This window comes from Dermochelys coriacea, chromosome 1, assembly GCF_009764565.3.
Source record: "Dermochelys coriacea isolate rDerCor1 chromosome 1, rDerCor1.pri.v4, whole genome shotgun sequence".
Taxonomy (NCBI): Eukaryota; Metazoa; Chordata; order Testudines; family Dermochelyidae; genus Dermochelys; species Dermochelys coriacea.
Window position 1 is genome coordinate 205,472,518 of NC_050068.2, and position 20,164 is coordinate 205,492,681.

The 20,164-nt window shown below is 43.7% G+C and overlaps 1 protein-coding gene across 3 annotated transcripts in view; it reads right to left on the reverse strand.

Annotated features, from left to right (window-relative positions):
- CD58 (CD58 molecule) overlaps positions 1-20,164 on the reverse strand; it is a 65,838-nt gene that overhangs the window by 31,036 nt on the left and 14,638 nt on the right. The window contains exons 3-7 of one of the 3 annotated variants that reach the window (XM_043512462.1): positions 15,631-15,879; positions 14,105-14,209; positions 12,142-12,186; positions 9,545-9,610; positions 6,460-6,546 (exon numbers count right to left, since the gene is read on the reverse strand). In XM_043512462.1, the coding sequence (XP_043368397.1) occupies positions 6,460-6,546; positions 9,545-9,610; positions 12,142-12,186; positions 14,105-14,209; positions 15,631-15,879 (552 nt within the window). The remainder of the gene's footprint in view (positions 1-6,459; positions 6,547-9,544; positions 9,611-12,141; positions 12,187-14,104; positions 14,210-15,630; positions 15,880-20,164) is intronic. The other 2 variants (XM_038384400.2, XM_038384431.2) reach the window with 2 other exon arrangements.

A 20,164-nucleotide genomic window follows, 5' to 3' on the forward strand; every position in this document is an offset into this window, starting at 1 on the left:
CAGTGTGGACCAACGCACGTTCATTTTCATCATCTGAGTCCGAGGCCACCAGAAGAAGGTTGATTTTCTTTATTGGTGGTTTGGATGCTGTAGTTTCTGCATTGGAATGCTGCTCTTTTAAGACTTCTGAAAGCATGCTCCACACCCCGTCCCTCTCAGATTTTGGAAGTTACTTCAGATTCTTAAATTGTGGGTCACTCAGAAATCTCACACTGATTCCTTCTTTGTGTTTTGTGAAATCTATAGCAAAAATTTTCTTAAAATGAACAGCATGTGCTGGGTCATCATCCGAGACTACTATAACATGAAATATATGGCAGAATGCAGGTAAAACAGAGCAGGGGACATACAATTCTCCTCCAAGGAGTTCAGTCAGAAATTTAATTAATGCTTTTTTTTTTTTAAACGAGCATCATCAGCATGGAAGCATCTCCTCTGGAATGATGGCCGAAGCATGAACGGCTGTACGACTGCTTAGCATATCTGGCACATAAATACCTTGCAATGCCGGCTAAAAGTGCCATGCAACTGCCTGTTCTCACTTTCTGGTGACATTGTAAATAAGAAGAGGGCAGCATTATCTCCTGTACATGTAAACAAACTTGTTTATCTTAGCGATTGGCAGAATAAGAAGTAGGACTGAGTGGAGTTGTAGACCCTGAAGTTTTACATTGTTTTATTTCTGAATGCACTTATGTAACAAAAAAAAAATTTTTTTTTAAAAAAATCTACATTTGTAAGTTGTACTTTCACAACAAAGAGATTGCACTACAGTACTTGTATGAGCTGAATTGAAAAATACTATTTCTTTTATCATTGATACAGTGAAAATATTTGTAAGCAAAAATAATATACACTTTATATGAAAATAGAAAAACATCCAAAATATTTAATACATTTCAATTGGTATTCTATTGTTTAACAGTGCAATTAAAACTGATTAATCGCAATTAATTTTTTTTAATCACAATTAATTTTTTTGAGTTAATCGCATGAGTTAACTGCAATTAATAGACAGCCCTACTTAATATACAACAGAATTAATTTCATTGCTCAGTATCTTACACTAACCCTGTATTTCCATCTTCCTTGTGGCTTCTTGGGAATATAAATAAAAGTTAAATATAATCAGAATTTATTACACTCCAGTACTGGTTCAATTGATGGCTCTATGGAGATGACAACATAAAAAAAAGTTAGAGTGTGATTTGGAAGGGGACAGCCCTCAACCATTTGAGATGTGTTTGATGGAAAGCTATACACATCTGTTTTTAACTAGTAAGTCTTTCCACTGTTCAACCTTGATACCAGTCAGCTCTGTGTTCTTGGAAACCAGGGCGCAGTATCCAGCCTGTCTGACTCATGAAAGACACCCACTCCCACCAGCCTGTGCTGAACCAAAACCAATCAAAGAAAAGACTTGCAGACACCTCCTGACAAGGGTGACAAGAACAAAGGCAACTCCTCTAGCCTCATCTACAAGAAAGGTGGGACAGGAAGGCATCTCCATTAGCATACAAAATGGAGAACAGAGAACCACACTGAACTCTGGGACCAGAAAAGCAGGGAAGCACTGCATCATGGGGGATCTCTGCTCCAAATGTTAATGAACCTATGCCTGCACACACCCAGCTCAGCAGGTATCACACCAATTCTAGTAATGAATCCTTGATTAATATCCAAAATACTGAAGCAGCCTAATTGCACTGTCAGCTCCCTGGAAGGAACATCATTCATAGCCAAGAGTGATCATCTCCTATTGTCTAGCCTAAAGAACACCCTTGAGTCACCAGTTTACCTCTAAACAAATCTAGTGTTCTCCCTTGAACCATTGTATTTTCTCTACAAAAACCTCTACTCACCCTCCAGTAAGTGTTCTGATGCATGGATCCAAACTCTGTATCAGTTTCAACGGGATTTCATCTTCTCCTGACTGATGATGGTGGGGGCTCTGCCTGTCTCCAACACTCAGGACCCTGAGCTACCGCCATCACCTGGGAACCCTGACCAGTTCAAGCTTAATGGAAGTTGGTGAGATGCCTCGCTTTCTCTCTGTTTTCTTTTCTACCTCAGGTATAACTTTCTAACCCTGACTTGTTTGATCAGGTATAATTTTCTATATATGACTTTTGTGACCTTTAATAATGTAACTGTTATGTTGGTTTAGGTTCTCCTTGTGTAGGTATCCCTATTATTCAAAAAATAACTTTTATGGTTAAGCTGGTTGCTTCTCTCTCTCTCTCTGAACTTTACTCTTTTGTGTTTTTAGCTTCCCCATTTACTCTGCAGCAACGCTTCTTTTACCTAAGCTAAAGATCCCTGTAGCGCCCAAAATACTGTGGGATTTGCTCATCAAGTGGGTTATTACCAGTATAATTGTGACATGTAAGTGGGGATAGGGACGTGCTGTGACATACGAGGGTGGCAGCTTGAAAGTGCTGCTCGACCCAGACTCCTGAGTCCAGAGGCATATAACGGTGGCAGCTGGAAAGTGCTGCTTGACCCAGTCTGCTGAGTACGGGGCATATAAGGGTGGCAGCCTTGCTCTGTTAATATGCGTGCGGGTGTATGCATGTTCATCTGGTTCTGGGGCTGGAGGAACCCAGCCCTGGGGAACCTAGGTCCTGCAGGGTAGCTCCATTGGGAGGGGATTTGCAGAAGGGAGGAGTAGAGCTCCTTATGAAAACACAAGTGACACAAACAGTACATTATTAGGATTATAGAACCCCCCCTCCCAAAGAGTAACTCTAATAAATGAGCATACCCCAAAGTAACGGGCAAAACTGGTAACAACCCATTTTCTTAAGCCTTCGTGGAGTTTCCATTCACATTAGCAAGAACTCAGACTAATCTTTCCATTTCCTTTGGGATTACAGTGATTGAATTTTGCCCTCCATCCACATACTGAAGAATTTTGTAACCCCTATAACAGCTACGATTGGTAGGCCTGGCACTAAAGAAAACACTACATTTGGGAGTTTGCTCATCTCATCTAATGGTACCAGAAGCCTGCAAAATTTCAAGGGTTAATAGAGGCTACAGAGACTCCAGTGTCATCTCCCCATCTATAAATAGGGGATAATAATAATGACCTCTGTCCAAGGGAAGCAATCAGACATTAGTATTTTGACCATGTTTTCAGGATGCAAGTTCAGTGGTTTTCAACTAGGGGTACGAGTCTTCCCGGGGTTACATCAACTCATCTAGATATTTGCCAAGTTTCACAACAGGCTACATAAAGAGCACTAGCAAAGTCATTAAAAACTATCATATCATATACAGAAAAAATGAGACAGCCAGCAATTTTTCAGTAATAATGTGTTGTGACATTTTTCTATTTTTATGTCTGATTTGTAAGCAAGTACTTATTAAGGGCAGTGAAACTTGTGGTACGCAAGACAAATCAGACACCTAAACGAGGTACAGTAATCTGGAAAGGTTGGGAACCACTGCCTTAGTTCCATCAGTGGAACAGATGGTGAAAGTGACAGGCTAACAAACAGGATAGTAATGCTCCAGAAATGCCCTGTACACACACAGCAGAAGCACATCAGCAAGTAACCGCATCAACACACCAGAGCAGACAGGGGAGCAGAGACAGGCTGAAGAAATCAAAGAAAGTGCAGCACTGTACAGTCGGCACCTCCTGTAGAATTGTCTTGTTTCTGCTTTTGTGAGAAGCTTGCTTCCAAACCTCCTCTCCAAGTCCCCACGCCCAGATTCACCATCACTGAGCTTCATGCTCCCTTCCCCTCATTCCCTTGCTGAGCAACAGGCCACTTCTCTCTCAGCAATCGAAACCCTCTCTCTCCCCTCTTCTCCAGTCTGCAAGGACCGGAGCCACAAAGGGACTGAGGGGTGGCAACACGCAGAGGTGGAACCTCTAACTTCTGGAGGCCTAGAAAGATCACTGAAATAGCGATGGGATCAACAGAGGCTGAGTTAGGCACCCAGGGATCCTATACAATGAATGGGGAGAACTGAAGAATGGGAGCCACAAAAACCAGCATGCTAGGTGGGGAGGGGCTTAAGTTAGCCAATGGGAGATGGGGAGAGAGGAGTTTATCCTAAAACACACCCTTCTCATGCAATTTGGCACCTATATCCAGGCTGCAGGGAGGCCGCCTCTCCCTGCTTGCAATCCACAGCCAGGAACACCCTCTTCTAGTGTCAGATGGCTTAGGTGCCCTATAGATGGCAGGCAGAGGTCTCCTATCTTCTGGGTGACCCAGGGTTTCCTATCTTCTGGGTGAGTACCCTAAACACTGGGCTAAAGCTTATGAGGACCGACTCTGCCATTTTCTCCCCATACCCATTCTGTGTGGAGCTTGGCATGCTCAGAGCCAGTGGCACCTAAAACCAGGATTTAGGTGCCTAAACCCTAGTTAAAGACACCTAAGCCCCTTTGTAGATCTAGCCCAAAGCCTCCCTCCCACTCTGCTTTGCAACAGTGATAGTTTCGTCCCCTCCCATCCCCTCACAAGGACCGTGTTTCTATCTTTACAACCAGGGGCTTCTCTCTCTCTCTCTTTCTAGCTGCTTATTCCCTCACTTCTGTGCCTCAATTCTGGCTAAAATTTGACATCCACACACACTTCCCTCAGCTTGGTTTCTGTTACCTTCTTGGTGGCTCGCTGGCACATCTTGTCATTTCTCCTCCGACTCTGTGGCTTCACTTTAAAGTGTCGTTCTAGTCTAGAGAGCAGCTAACAATGGCATTTGGGGTTCAATGTTTTAAAGATTATGAATCAAATCCTCTCATTTTATATGCCAAGAGCACTGGATGAGATCCTGATACTTGCACCAGCCCCTCTTTAGCAGGGCTAGAATGCTGTAAAGGTACCCAACGCGCCCCCTCCCCCACCGCCCGCAGTTCTGAGTGGGGAAAAATTCTCCTGGCCTAGGTACTGCAGAGCGCAGCCTTTAGGCCGTCCTTCAGTCACATTTGCTCAGTCCCCAGCACAGGGAACGAAGTGGTGGGATGGGTGCTTTGGCGGAAGGGCAATTTTGGGCAGCGCTGTGGCACATAAGGCAGCCCCGGGATGCAGCCAGAATGGATGGGCTGGCTCAGTTATGTCAGTTCCATTATGGTTGTCTGCCTCAGGATGGGGGACTCCAGGCTTCAAGGGTCCACAGCCCCGGAGTAGCACCACAACCCCAGTTTCCAGCCTCCCTGACATGGAGCCAGAAGTCTGAAAGCCCTAGGAGAGTCGACTAACTAGGACACAGCTCCTAGCTCTGCAGCAGGGAGCCTGAACAACTTGTGGGCTCTCAGGGCTTCCAAGCTCCCTGCCATGTGGCTGGGAGCCTGGGGATCCCTTTGACGGCCTCCAAGGGGTTGTGGCTCCAGGACAGAGCTGGAGACCCCAGAGTTTCCAGAATCTTGGGCCGGTTGTTCTGAAGCATCAGACCGTGAGGTACGTCTACACAGGGCTAAAACACCCATGATTGGACCCGGTCGGCTGATTTAGGCTTACAGGGCTCGGGCTTGGGGCTGAAACATAGCTATATAGACATTCAGGCTCAGGCTGCAGCCTGAGCTATGGCACCCTGTGATGGGGGAGGGTCTGAGAGCTCAGGCTGCACCTGAGCCAGAACATCTTCCCAGCAATTTTTTAAGCTCTGCAGCCCAAGTCTGAGTCGAGTGACCTGCGCCAGCCAGCCCTGCTGCAGGTCTCTCTGCCCTGTGTAGATGTGCCCCGAGAGGTCTGGGAGCTGCTAATGGAAACTCACATTCTTGTCAGTTTCAAAACTGCTATGAAGAATGAGGGAGCAAGTTGCATTTTGTATCTGAACTGAAATCATATCAGAATTCCTGATTCATGAGAACCTTCAAAATGCTGAGATTTCTCATGAACTGGAAATCCCAACTCTCAGCCAGCTCCAGTGTGGAATTTTGGAGCCATGGTGATGGTGAGGAAACTTCAGAGCCATCAGAAATCCTCAGATTTCCTCAACCTCTTGGGGCTTTGCGCTGGGTCCAGCACAGCGACTTACAAAGAAGGGCAAGTATCATTATCCTCATCTCAAAGATAGAGAAAGTGAAGTGCTGAATTAGCAGGTGAACAGGAGTTGGGGTAGGAGGAGAGGTGAATAACAAATGAAGGACAGGAGAATGTAAGTAGGAGTAAGTAAGAAAGAGAAGCAAGGGAAAAACCAATTGGTGAAAAAGAGAATTGATCAAAAAGCTGTTAGATGAAAACAGATCCTGAAAACAGTTAACGAGAAGCAACCCACAAAGGAAATAAAGTAAATGTACAGAGAGAATGACTGTGTGAACATCTACTGAAAGAACACAGTTCAAAGATACCTAATGGACAGGTGAGGGCCCACTAGGTGAAGAAACCTTTTTTGTGGATAAACTGAAAGGAAGTAAAGCCACAGGAACATCAAATCTAAGAAGCACTACACGCCAAAGAGAAGCAAAGAACAGGATAGCCAGGGTGGAGCACAACTTACAGCTAAGTTGATTCTTCTCTGAAGTCACATAGTATATTGTTGAGTAATCTCTTTTGTTCTTTTCAGTAACAATGCATTTGGTATTAACTGCACAGAGTAAGGAAGAGTAGTATGTACAAGCTCACAGTGGTTAATGTGTAGGTAACCTATAGTTTATTATCATCAATAGTAAGTACTTGGTAATGTTCTATATTAGTTATGTGCCTGGTACAATTTTGGGGTTTTCCCTTATAAAGTTCTAAACATTTAAAAATTATTCCTTTTGTCTTGGTTTGTCTCTGTTTCTCCTCACAGAGAACATAGCCTAGCCCAGTGCTACTCAAAGTGGTGGTCTGCGGACCACTGCCGGTCTGCGAGCCATCGGCTGCTGGTCTGCGCGCACATTAGGAAAAAAAATTGCCAGTCCCCTACATCAGATAGCTTGAGAAGCACTGGCCTAGCCTAGTCAGGTCACTGCATGTATACACAGGTGTACATTTTTATCTACATACTATCAGAGGGGATTACAACAGTTGAAGGAATAATGTTCTCAAACTCACAAAGGGAAAAATTTAGACATTAGGGGAAAAACTAACAGTAAAGGTCTGACACAAATGTTCATATTTTGTTACAAAAGTACCAGCAAGCACAGATCCAAAGAGAAAACCTACTATTGATTAATACATGAATTAATGGACTATCTAGGATGCGGCACCTAAATTGCTGTCTCAAAATTACACCTGGTCTGCAGGGCTCTGAAATGCAGCCCATGCGTGCCCTTTCCCCGTAATTTCGTCATGGAGAAATAAAATTAATTTTGGGCAGGAACAAAGTAATTTATAAAGACAAGGTCATCCATTCAGGTAACTAACAATACCACGTGAATAGTGAGTAGCAAAAGACATTCAAAGGTAATAGTTATCAGGAATCCACTGGCAGAAAATAGTGTAATAAATTTAGCCCTGCTCTACCCTACAGAATTACTTTGGTATAACTGGTTTCAGAGTAGCAGCCGTGTTAGTCTGTATTCGCAAAAAGAAAAGGAGTACTTGTGGCATCCGATGAAGTGAGCTGTAGCTCACGAAAACTTATGCTCTAATAAATTTGTTAGTCTCTAAGGTGCCACAAGTACTCCTTTTCTTTTTGGTATAACTACATCACTCAGGAGCGTGAATAACCCACACCCCTGAGTGACATAGTTACACCAACCTACGTACCGGTGCAGACAGCTCTATGTCAGCGGGACAGCTTCTTGCACCAACATAATTACCACCTCTCCCAGAGTTGCCACCTCTCCTGTCGGCTTACAGCATCTTCATTAAAGCGCTACAGCGATGCAACTGCATCAGACCTGCCCTCACTGTGCTGGCTGACACCTCTACAGACACTCAGCTCCTAATGGGTGTGGCTTTGACTCAGACAGGCAGAACTCTGGAGTCTGGAAGTAACTCTGGGGAGGAAGGTCAAGGCAGGGGGTGTTTCCCGCCTGGAGGGTGCAAAGTCAGCAGTCGCAGCAGGAGAGGATGAGAGCAGTCTCTGTACTCTCTTCCAGTAATCAGTACACCTGCTGTTACTTCGCTTGTGCCAGTGTCATTGTTCCATGGACTCAGCCTGCTTGTGCTAATTCACATGAAGGAGACCACAAGGTCACATAACAATAGTTTGTATGACCTACTCAAACAATTTTGAATACTGAGCAAATTTATAAACATCCATGTCTGTTCACAACTAATTTGCACACAGATTGTTCTAATACACTTTTCTGCAAATAGTTTAGCCAATCAGGCATAATTCCACTGAAGTCAATGAAGTTACACAGGTGAAAACCCAACAGAAGTGCGAGAAGAATAAGGCCCTATAATACTAGCCTCTTAACCCACCCACCTACTGTTTGCAGAAACAGAGAAGCAAATAATTAAATCTTGGCAGAGCAAAATCTGTATTTGAGTTATTGTTCAACTACCAGTGTGTGTGGGGGGTGGGAGAAATCAGAGAAAGGACTCTCTCTACAGTATTTATGTGATGCCTCTCTCTGTGTAGGCTAGGCATTCAGTGGAAATTCATCTAGGAAATCTTGCTGTAAGCTACTGGGCCTTGGAGTCTAGCTACGTTTGCAAACAAGCAACACATAATGATGAACTGGAAAACTTGAAGTGACCTGTTTCACAAAATGGGCCAAGCATGTCACCTGAGTCTCCAATACTCCCGATTAGCCAGGGGTTTCAAGCATCTCCCAAGATCTGCTGCATATTGAGGCTACGCTATAGCGTGTCTGTACCTCTTTTAATCTTAGTTGTCTTAAATGTTTATGATAGCATCAACTGATGCATGCCCATGTGGAGGAGAAAAACCGGTCTCTGGTTTAAACATTAATAGTTAATTCTGTCCAATTATAGCATAAGACATTTCAGGAAAGGACAAAACTCATGTGGTCCTGGACTTTTGTGCCAAGTCACCCAGTGTAGCTGTAGATATTTTTCTTATCTAATACTAATAATTATGAGAATTTTCAAAAGGGAGCGTCTGTATTTCTATGAATATATTTCTATGAATAATGAGACCATCTATAGTTACATTAGGTAAGATAAAAATCAGAAGGTATATAAACCCTCATGCTTCAGGGCATAAGACAACCTCTGATTGATGAGGTCAGGAAGTAACTCTCCCCATGGGCAAATATTCTGTAATCAATCATCCATTATGGGCTTTCTTTCTGTGAAGCATCTGGTCCCAGCCATTGCCAGAGACAGCACTCTGAACTAGATCAGCACCAAAGCTGGGTCTGATCCAGCCTGGCAATTCCTACGTCTACATTTCTATCTGTAGGCCAATTTATAACTCAAAATTCCAGTGGAGCAGATTTGTATGAATTTTTTTAAAACGTTATTTGCTCCTTAGCTGAGCCACTGGGACTGAACCTGCTCTCAATGAAGTCAATTGTGACATGAGGCAGATGAGGCCCTTTGTATGCCAGGTTCCAGCCTGGAGCAGTTTTTACAGATGATTTATAAATCCTTAGACAGAAGGATTTGTACCAGAAATGCTAACAGACCATTAACGATAGCAGTGTGGCCCGTAAAAATATATTATACTCCAGCACTCTCACCTTCTTTTTGGCTGCTTTCTTCCAGAAATCTGCCATCTTCTGTAAGGTCTTCAGTCTTATCTACAACTAAACAAATGAAGTACAAACTTGCATGTATAAACAAAATCCCAAGGCACATCAGCATAAAAATGTCAAAAACCTCAAATCAAGAATTATTTAATTTTCCATTCACAAAATGAAACCAATTATATGACTCAAGGAGCAAACTCATAATTCAGTAAAATACTATACTAATACAGAAGAAAAGACAAGATCCAAAAACAAAACAGAACAACCACCCCTAAGCCACCCTCCTCAACCTCAAGAAGCTGAGTAAAAAAATGGATCTTGCACCAACAAACTTAGGCTCTGTCAGACTAGTTGAAGTGAATTCCAAAGCTGAGGACCATTCACTGAGAACAAGCCACTCCCTCCACAGATAATTAAAAATCTACATTCTGTTAACTCATGTGCACTAGCTGATCTCAACTGCCATGATGGTTCAGAGAAAGAGGCATGGGCATCCATTTAGTTATGTACTTATCATTGTAAATAGTTGAGTGCCTCATAAATATGGCTTTATCCTTGCAACACCTCTCTAAGGTAGGACATAATTGTCTCCATTTCCCTGATGGGGAGCTGAGGACATCAGCAACTTTCAGACACAAGTTTGCCCCCTGAAAGCAACCCACCCAGTTTGAATTCAATCAAACTTGACTGTTCAGTAAATAGAACATTCTTTATAGCACCTTAACGCAGGCAACCGAGAACCACCAGGCTGCAACCACCTGGAACAGTTATGCCAGATGAATGCGAAGGTTGAGAAAAAGCTCTGTCTCCATTCCAGCATCAACATGGCAGCTCAGAAGTTCTTAGTGATGCAATGGAACAGTGCAGTTTCTGTCCCTGATGCCCTAATACCTACTTCATATATTTTATCTGGTGTAGGTCACGTGTACACCAAAATGATCTGAGCAGATGATGCAAACCAAGAGGATGCTTTGGAGACTCAGTACTAATGGGTGAGGACAAAAGTGATCATAATACCCTACTGGCACATTGCTAGAGTGAGCCACTAGATATGGAGTATTCTCCTGTAGAAAAACCTGAAACCTAGCAGGGTCCATCAGCCTCTGCTGGGAACACGGATTGGCCCTGACCTCAGACTGCACATGGTCATGGTCTGATCCTAACAAAGGACCAGCTTTCACCCCTCGGTCTCCAAACAGGATCCAAAGTGCCCAGCCCCATATGCAGAGCCAAAATTTCATGACAGAGGTCTATGATTGACATGCCAACCATTAGATTCCAGCAAAGCCCACAAAAGTAATCATCGATGTGGACAGCAAAGTCACCTAAGATATGAGCCTTGTTAGTGGCTCTCTCAAATCAATGCCAATACCGTGGCTTTCAGTATGGTGGGTACTGCAGCAGCCGACATCACACAAGACGCTGCGGTTGTTTGGGAATACAAGACCCAGGCCACTCCAGACCTGCTGATACACCAAGACCTCAATTCACGGCCACTCTCCTGACTCAACTCCAAGAAGCCCTTCTGGATCCATGCATCAACACTACAGACCAATGGAAAGAACACAAGTTCTTGCTAGCTTGAATCACGAGCTGCTTGTGACATCTCAAAAAAAAAAAAAAAAAAAAAAAAAAAACCTGATTGAAGATCCAACTAACAAAGTCCTGGAGTTCTGCCTTTCCCTGAGGCAGTGGACTGCACCCAACCACATTCAGAAAACACCCAGAAGGTGTGGGTATCTCCTCCACAAATGGAAAAATCAAAGAATTACCAAATTGTGACTGTGGTGAGGTACAAACCATGCGATACATCAGACAATGGCCCCGCTTACACATACAGGGTGGCACAAGGGGGATCCATCTAGCTACTACAGAAGCATTAGAATGGCTTTTGTATCTCAACATTCAATTATAATCCCAGCCCACTGCTTTTCAAATGCAAAAGCAGCCTGGGCAATTCCAAGGCCAGAGCAGACAAGAACTCTCTTAGTTCACGAAAAAGTTCAGAAGTCCAATGAGGAACCCTGTACATCACACCTATTCCCAAATTAACCCTCCTCTCATGTTTTACCCCAAAACAACTCTCTTTTTCCTTCAAGTCAGGTAGGCCCACACCCACCAGTGACCCCTCCCAACTTGAAACCCGATACAAACAAAACAGCGACACCTGTTCATTCCTAGCAGGTACTGAACGCCTGTCTGGGGAACTGAGCTAGCAAAGAACCAGATGAATCATCCAGCCAGGGTTTGTGAAGGGCATTTATCAGTCACAGATCACACATTAAATAGCATCAACCAAAGAGTAGGGTTCCTGCGAGCCAGTGTCCTGTCCTCCCAAGATGAAACCCTTTGATGGGCTCAACAGGGGAAATAAAAGTTCTTGAACTATAAGTCTATGTCTCCAGAATCTCTTACCGTCACTCTCCATGCTCTTCATAACAGCAACACAAGAGCCCAAGGGCCCATAAACAAACCCCCAACAGTGCGTCAACACATTCCATTCCCAGCAAGAACACTGTTGTGACGCCTCAATTATGAAGAGCTGCACACAGTGTATAATGAGCCCATAAGGTTAGTGTAATGTTTACCTGAGTGCTTTGTGCGTATCTGATAGAGAATGTTGGAAAGCAAACCTTAAGGGGAAAACAGAAAGAAAGAAAGAAAGAAAGAAAGCTGATGCGTTATTTGTTATTATTCTTCGCATTACTGTAATGCCTAGAAGCCCTAGTCATGGAGCAGGACGCCATTGTTCTCGGTATTACACAAACACAAAACAACAAGACAGTCCCTGCACCAAAGAGCTCACAATCTAATGGTGGGGGGTGCAGAGAATAGGCTGTAAATGAGACAGACACATACAGTAGGATAAATTCTGGCTCAATAAGTGCACACCAGACAAAATATAATTGACCGGAAGCAGCAGAGCAAATGATAACTGCCTTAATTCTGGCTCCACTTAGCAAAGTAGAGACATCTCCATGGAGCTTCCACTTTCGTTCTGAGAAAGGGCCCAAAATGGGCAGTGACCAAGAAAGAGCATACGGTCCGTAAGCAATAAATATCTCCATATTTGTAGATCCATACCTAGAGCTCCTGCTCCAAACACACACTCATCATTTGATTCCTCCTAGGAGTAAGCTGCATGGAGAGTGTCCCTGTTGAGGCTGTTGTCAGGCAGAATGAGAACGGCGGACTGTGCTGCTTTTGCAGCCAACGAGCTCAGCACTGGAGCTCCTCTGCATGAAGTCCCACTGAAGTCAATGAGCGCTCTATAGACAGAGCACCTCTAGGATCGGCGCTATGTCTGTGCTTGCTTCTGAGGGGCGCGGTGGGGGGTTAGGCATTTCTTTTCCAAGCCAGTATTCAGCCCATAGTATTAACTGAAAAGTAGGTCACAGAAAGGGGGAGGGAAGGGGATGTTGCTAATGGCCAAGTCCTGCCCTTCCTGCTACAGACATGTAATATTTTAACTGGCAGCAAAACCAGTACAGTCTCTCTGCACAGGACTCGGGGAGCCTCTACCAAAAGGGGGCGTTCAACCCCCTGCATGTCAGGTTCCATTCACAAACACCTGTAGGGACGATGGAGGTCAGAGGCATAACAACTATCTGGATCTACAGCAGGGGTGGGCAAACTTTTTAGCCCGAGGGCCACATCGGGGTGAAAAACTGTATGGAGGTCTGGGTAGGGAAGGCTGTGCCTCCCAAACAGCCTGGCCCCCGCCCCCTATCTGCCCCCTCCCAATTCCCACCCCCTGACTGCCCCCCTCAGAACTCCCGACCCATCCAACCCCCCCTGCTCCTTGTCCCCTGACCTCCCCCAGATCGCACCTCCTATTCAACCCTCCCTCCTTCCTATCCCATGACTGCCCCCCAGCCCCTATTCACCCCCCAACTGGCCCCCCAGGACTCCCACGCCTTATCCAACCCCCACCCTGTTCCCCAACCTCCGACCGCCACAGAACCTCCATCCCATCCAACCGCTCCCTGTCCCCTGACTGCCCCCAAGACTCCCTACCCAACCCCCCCACTGCCACGCACACATGCGCCACCCTCTTACCATGCCGCTCAGAGCAGCAGGAGCTCACAGTCCCACTGCCCGGGTGGCAGCAGGGGAGGGGGGATAGCGGGGGAGGAGCTGGGGGCTAGCCTCCCTGGCTGGGAGCTGAGGGGCTGGGCAGGATGGTCCCGCAGGCCGTAGTTTGCCCACATCTGATCTACAGGCTGACTCCCCAGACACCCATGCATACAGGACACAGAGTGGCCACAGATTCTGGTAAAGCAGCAGCTCCAGAAGAACTGCACCTACTCACACACCACTCTGTCAGGATATGCCTGTTGTGGGATGCGTACAGAGCCCAGAATCTAGTCCTAAGGAATTTAAAGTAAATTTGTTCTCAAGTCCTCCAGCCCTATAGAGATGATATAAACTGGGCTTATTGATTACATAACTAAAATGCACTTTAATGCATGTAAGCATATGTTCATCCTACTGAAACTTGCCATGCAGCAAAATCACACAGCATATGCAAACAAATGAAGTGCTACATACCTCTTTTCCATAGAAAGAAGAGTGCTCCCATGAATAGAAGGAGAATAATAATAATAACAAAAATTGCTATTAAACCATTTCTACCTCTTGAAAGACTTTTGGGACCTTAAAGAAAAAAAAAAGAATAAATTGCTAATAAAAGACATTTCAATGTGCTGTAAACAACCTCATTCGAGTCAAAAGTCTATAGAGAAAGTATGTTTAAAAGGCACATACAAACGTAAAACTTTTTAAAAAAAGGAATGATTTGAAAACTTTATTGGGCCAAATTCAGTCACCGGTGTCACCCCCACTAGCTCCAGTGGAATTACATCAGGGATGACTTTGGCCCAATGATGGTATGTTATATTATGCTTAAGATATTTTAATAACTTCATATCTTTAAAAAATATAAACTTTTGTTACTTTCTAATGTAGGAATTGCCATGCCAGATCACAGTACATTGTCCAGCCAGCTGTCTTTACCAATAGCTTGTTCCTGATGCTTCAGAGGAAGCGGCAAAAACCAACATGCTGGACAGCCATAGAATAACCTGCCCGGAGCGGAAGTTTCTTCCTAACTCCTGTCAGTTAGTAATTGGCTTATGTCCCTAAAGCAGGAGTGGTTATGTTCTATATACCTGTTTTATTCTATGCAATAGAACTATAGATATTCTTTTTATTCCTATAAATGTCTAAACCTGGCCTCAGGCCTAGTCAACACCCCTGAGAGACGTAGTTAAGCTGACCTTAGCCCCAGTGTAGACACCGCTAGGCCAATAGAAGAATTCTCCCATTGACCGAGCAACCACCTCTGGAGGGGATGGGTTTACTACAGCAGCTGACAGCAACTCTTTCCATTGCTGCAGCATGTGTCTGCACTACAACAGCATAGCAGCAGCACCATACCTGTGCCTCTGTAGTGTAGATAAACCCCATGTGACATTCTGTGGCCCTGAGTTTCACAAGTTAATTAAAACACAGAATTTGCCAATGCAACAATGAGAAAAAGTATTTCTGTCCCCAATTTTCTAAAACACCACTGCAAATCCAGATCAGGTCAGTAGTGATTAAAATCATTAGCCTCTGATGACTCCTTGGCAGGTTATGTGAAATGATTTGATAGACTCAGTCCAATTTTAACAGGACAGGTTCCACCATCATAATTGACATTGATAAACCCCCTTATTGACAGGTTCAGCAGAGAGGCCAAGGTTTACTCTGTCCACGGAGACTGAACTCACTCTTCTCCCTTAATAGTTCATTCCAAGTAGCAGCTGACAGCTTACACTACTGCTATTCCTGCATTGTATGTTCTGTGCAATGGGATAACTATCAATCTAGCACCTTTCGCCAGCTCTAAAGTCACTTTTAACACCATACAGACTCTGCTATAGTGACTTTTGCATTTTGTTCCCTTTTATACTCTATGCATAATTTCCTGAGACATCAAGAGGAACCCTGCAGTCTGAATGAACAACTCATTTCCCAGCTCGGTCCCCGGTCCCCTCTCACTGTTACATAGACCTTTTTACGCACATACTTACTCTCCCAGAAGCATGCACTCAGAGAGATTGAGTTGTTGATTTTTGTTTTGGAGACTTCTCTGACGCAGAAAACTTTCTCTGAAGGGTCTACATTTTCTTTAAGTTCGAGAACAGAATTATTAGCATGCATAATTTTTATGTCGTCCCGATACCAACTGTAGTGCACTTCCTTTGAGAATTTTATCACACACGATATTCTAATCAGACCATTAGTGACACTGCAATTTAATACCGATGGTGGAGGAGGATCTAGATGAAAAAAAAAAAAACTACATTAGTTTGACTTCACATTGTTTTGCATTTCAAGAGTGCTTTTTTCTAGCTGTTTGTGGGTGTAAAGTTTAAAACACAGTCCAGCTGCATAGGGGATATTTAGTTCAGTTGCCAAGCAGCAATAACAACACTTACAGTTCTGTAACACACACAACAAACTTAAGTGTTTAGACTATATTGGGGGCCCAGCTCTTTTAACAGGACAAAAGCTTTCAAGGAAGCAGGTTCAAGTGCAGATGTCACTATTTTTTACTTCACAATAGGACCAATCCTACGAGTGTTTCCATTCTGTGGAAAGTGCAGTCTCCTGTACTGTGCAGCATTCTCAATTATTTCCATAGGAATTCTTTTGTAGGGAGGCCTTGATGGATCAACCCTCCACTCTTTAAAGCCTATGGTGAGACTCTGCTTCTCTGCCCTATGGTGCTGCTTTCCCTTACGAAAAGGTATGACAACATTCTATAGTAATGGTATACTGTATCAGTCCAAGACATCTTACAATAGAAATTACTATTATTGTAAATTATTACCTCTACTGGCCTCAATTCTGTAGGTTGATCCTTGAAGGTGGACCCCTGCATCTGCATAGCAGACACTAAAGTCAATGAGCTTTGCAAAGCTACAGAGAACCACCTACACGGAACTTGTAGGATATGGGCCTCCAAGCCCAAAGCATGCTAAGTATTTTACTAACAAATAAGGAGAAAGCGCCTCTGCTGACTCTGCAGTTTTGGGGTGCTAATGCTCGAATACTATTTTTATAAGCATTTTTTTTTAAATCCTGGAATAGCACCATCAGAACAAAACACAAAATGTGGCACCCACCATTTTAAGCATGTAGCTGAAAACGGCAGGTACAAAAGTATGTGGGTGCTGTTCTGCCACCCTCTGGTGACTGGGTCCACAAAAAGAATAAGGGATCGACTGCTACTAGCATCTAGAAAAGCTTTTCTTTAGTTCAAGCAGACTTGATGAACCAAGCTCTTCAGGTGCATGTGTGTATGATTTATTAAATCAGGCCAATTTCTATCTGTCACATCACTGTAAATTCAGAGCAATTCCAGTAACTTCTACTTAGTAGCTACAGATTTTCACCTGTGTATCTGAGATACAAACTGGTTCAGTTTGTCTCTTGTCCACAGCATAAGGATTCACTACAACAGCAAAGGTGTGATCACCACCAATCTAAGTCACAACAGTGGCACTGAAAAAATCAGGTTGTGTATGTGATAGATGCCTCAAGGAGGTGATCTTGAATATAGTCAGAGCCAAAATCATTCAGGACTTTAAAAAAAACAAACAAAAAATAAATAAACAAACAAACAAAAAACAACCAATGGCAGTTCCATCACTTTCCAGACAGCTACCATAAAGAAAGCAGGGTGGAGCACTTTATGACCAGTGGTGCTCAAAACACTGCCAGTTGCTGTTGTGAGGATGTCCTAGCTGCAGACTGCACAAATGGAGCAAGTGAGAAATCAGCTATTACAGAAACAGATTTCTTGGCAAGCTGAACACAAGAGGAAGTGCTTTCACTTTTGGTCACACCTTTCCCCAGCACCAGTGACAGGGTGTCTCAGTCAAGACTGCCTGATTATGAAACTTGACACACCTGATATAAAGGTCATAAGTAACTTTTCTGGGCCCAGCAGCCAGCAACTTGAAACAGATTATTTTTTACAACAAAAATTATGACAGAGCTATAGATAAGAAACAGATGGGAAAATGAGAAATGTAAAGGTCAAATTCAGAGATGCTGTAGAAAGTGGTACAAGTTACACACCAAGAAATGGGTGAATGAAGGGCTAAAAGGGAGTATGTAATTTACAAGCTTGTGGGAGGAGTGGACATGACATAAGTTAAAGTGTGTAGTGAGGGAGAGGGGTTACATTTACATACACTTTCTGACACCCTCCTGTTAGTTGTTTTTCCTGCTGCATTTCTGTTTTCCAGCCCGAGTCTGCAAGGCAAACTACTTTAGACTCCCCCAGGCTCAGTTACACTCTATATCTTACACCACATAGCCTCTGAATTTGTCCCACTGAGCCCTGGTCTACACTGGGGGGGATAGATCTAAGTTACACAACTTCAGCTATGTGACTAAAGTAGCTGAAGTCGATGTACTTAGATTGACTTACCGTGGTGTCTCTACCACGGTGAGTCGACTGCTGCTGCTCCCCCGTCCACTCTGTCTGCACCTCTCGTGGCGCTGGAGTACAGGAGTCGATGGGAGAGCATTCGGGGATTGATTTATCGCATCTAGACTAGACGGGTAGTGTAGACATACCCTGAATCTTCTTATGTCATCCCCTATGTTAACACAGGAGTACCTCTCCCTCTGAATCAGAAGCAACCGCTATGGCTGCATAGGCCAGCAGGGTTCATGAGGGCTGCTTTTTGGTTGGTCCTTAATCTTACTTAACTGTATGACAAATACCAGTGAAATATTAGTTTTTGTTCAGAAAATGCTATGCCTTGTATATGGCCCATGCTTAGCCTAGTTAGTTGCACGGCAGTTAGTTCAGCTAAATAACGAACAAAAAGTGAGGAGCTTGTTTTCTTCAAAGTGAATTTTGTTCCCTAGATCCAACACTATACTTCATTACAACATAAAGACATGAATCTGCTGGAGATAACCGTGACACTTTCACCTTTTCCATGAGTTTGGATTCTTAAAGTGTTTTTGCTACTGATAAGTTTTCTTGATTTTTAATTTTTTTCTTCTCCATTTTTAAGCTTTTCAAACTTCTGTTGTCATATTACAAGGCACTGGATGACTAATTTAGGAACAAATTACCAAGGGGAGTGGTGGACCGTGTGTCTTTGATATCTTCAGATCAAGACTGGATGCCTTTCGGGGAGCTATGCTTAAGTCAAACACAAGTTATTGGGTTCAATAGAGGGGTAATTGGGTGAAATTCTCTGGCCTGTGAAATAAGGAGGTCCGACTAGATGATCTAATGGTCCCTGTTGGTCTTAAACCTCCTTACGCTATGAACAATAATATTTTGTGTGGATCCTTCATCTTCATGGAGATATACAAACATTAATTCTCAAAACCACTCTCTGAGGTAGGTGTTAAACTCCTTTTTACACAGGCGAAAACTGATGAACAGAGAGCTTAAAGGTTAAATTTCCAAAAGAGGCCTTGAATTTGTTTGTCTCCATTTTCCAGTGTCCATTTCTAGACTCCTTGGGTTTGATTTTCAGCAGTGCTGAGCACTTCCAGCTCCTGATGAAGTCAATGGGAGCTGTGGTTCCTCAGGACCTCTAAAAGTCAGACCCAAGGAGTCTAGAAATAGGCACCCAAAAATTAAGGCACATAAAATGAGAGGCTTTTTTTAGAAACTTGGGCCTCCGTGATTTGTCGAGATGGCACAGTGAGTTAATGGCAAAGCTGGAAATTGAATCTCTTGAGTTCTGACTCCCAGTCTGCTACTTTGATTAGCACCCCCTCCCTTCTTCAGATATTTGAGCGATTCTCTTTCGCTTGACAAACCAATAATATTGTTGCCCCTCTATTTCTTATCGAATCACAGAAATATAGGGCTGGAAGGGACTTCAAGAAATCATCAAGTCCAGTTTCCAGCTCTGAGGCAGGACCAAGTAAACCTAGACTTATCTCTGACAGGCATTGGCCCAACCTGTTCTGTAAAATCTCCAGTGATGGGGATTCCACAACCTCCCTTGAAACCTATTCCAAATCTTATCCACCCTTATAATTAGAAAGTTTTTCCTAATATCTAACCTAAATCTCCCTTGCTGCAGATTAAGCCCATTGCTTCTTGTCCCATCTTGAGCAGACATGGAAAACAATTGAACACCATCCTCTTCATAACAGCCCTTAACATATTTGATGACTTATCAGGGCTCCCCTCAGTCTTTTCTCAAAACTAAGCATACAGTCGTTTTAATCTTTCTTCATAGGTCAGGTTTTCTAAATCTTTTATAATTTTTGTTGCTATCCTGTCGACTCCCTCCAATTTGTCCACGTCTTTGCAGAAGTGCGGACCTTCATGAGAGAACCTTTTCTCTTATCCCATGACAGCTTAGTTTGCTTAAAAGGTGAGGGACCTTCTCAAAGGCTTTCTGAAAATCCAAGTACACTATATTGACTGGATCATTCTTGTCCATCAGCTTGTTACCACCCTCAGAGAATTCCAATAGGTTGGTGAGGCATGATTTCCCTTTAGAAAAGCCGCGTTGACTCTTCCCCAACATATCGTGTTCATTTGTGTGACTGATAATTTTGTTCTTTACT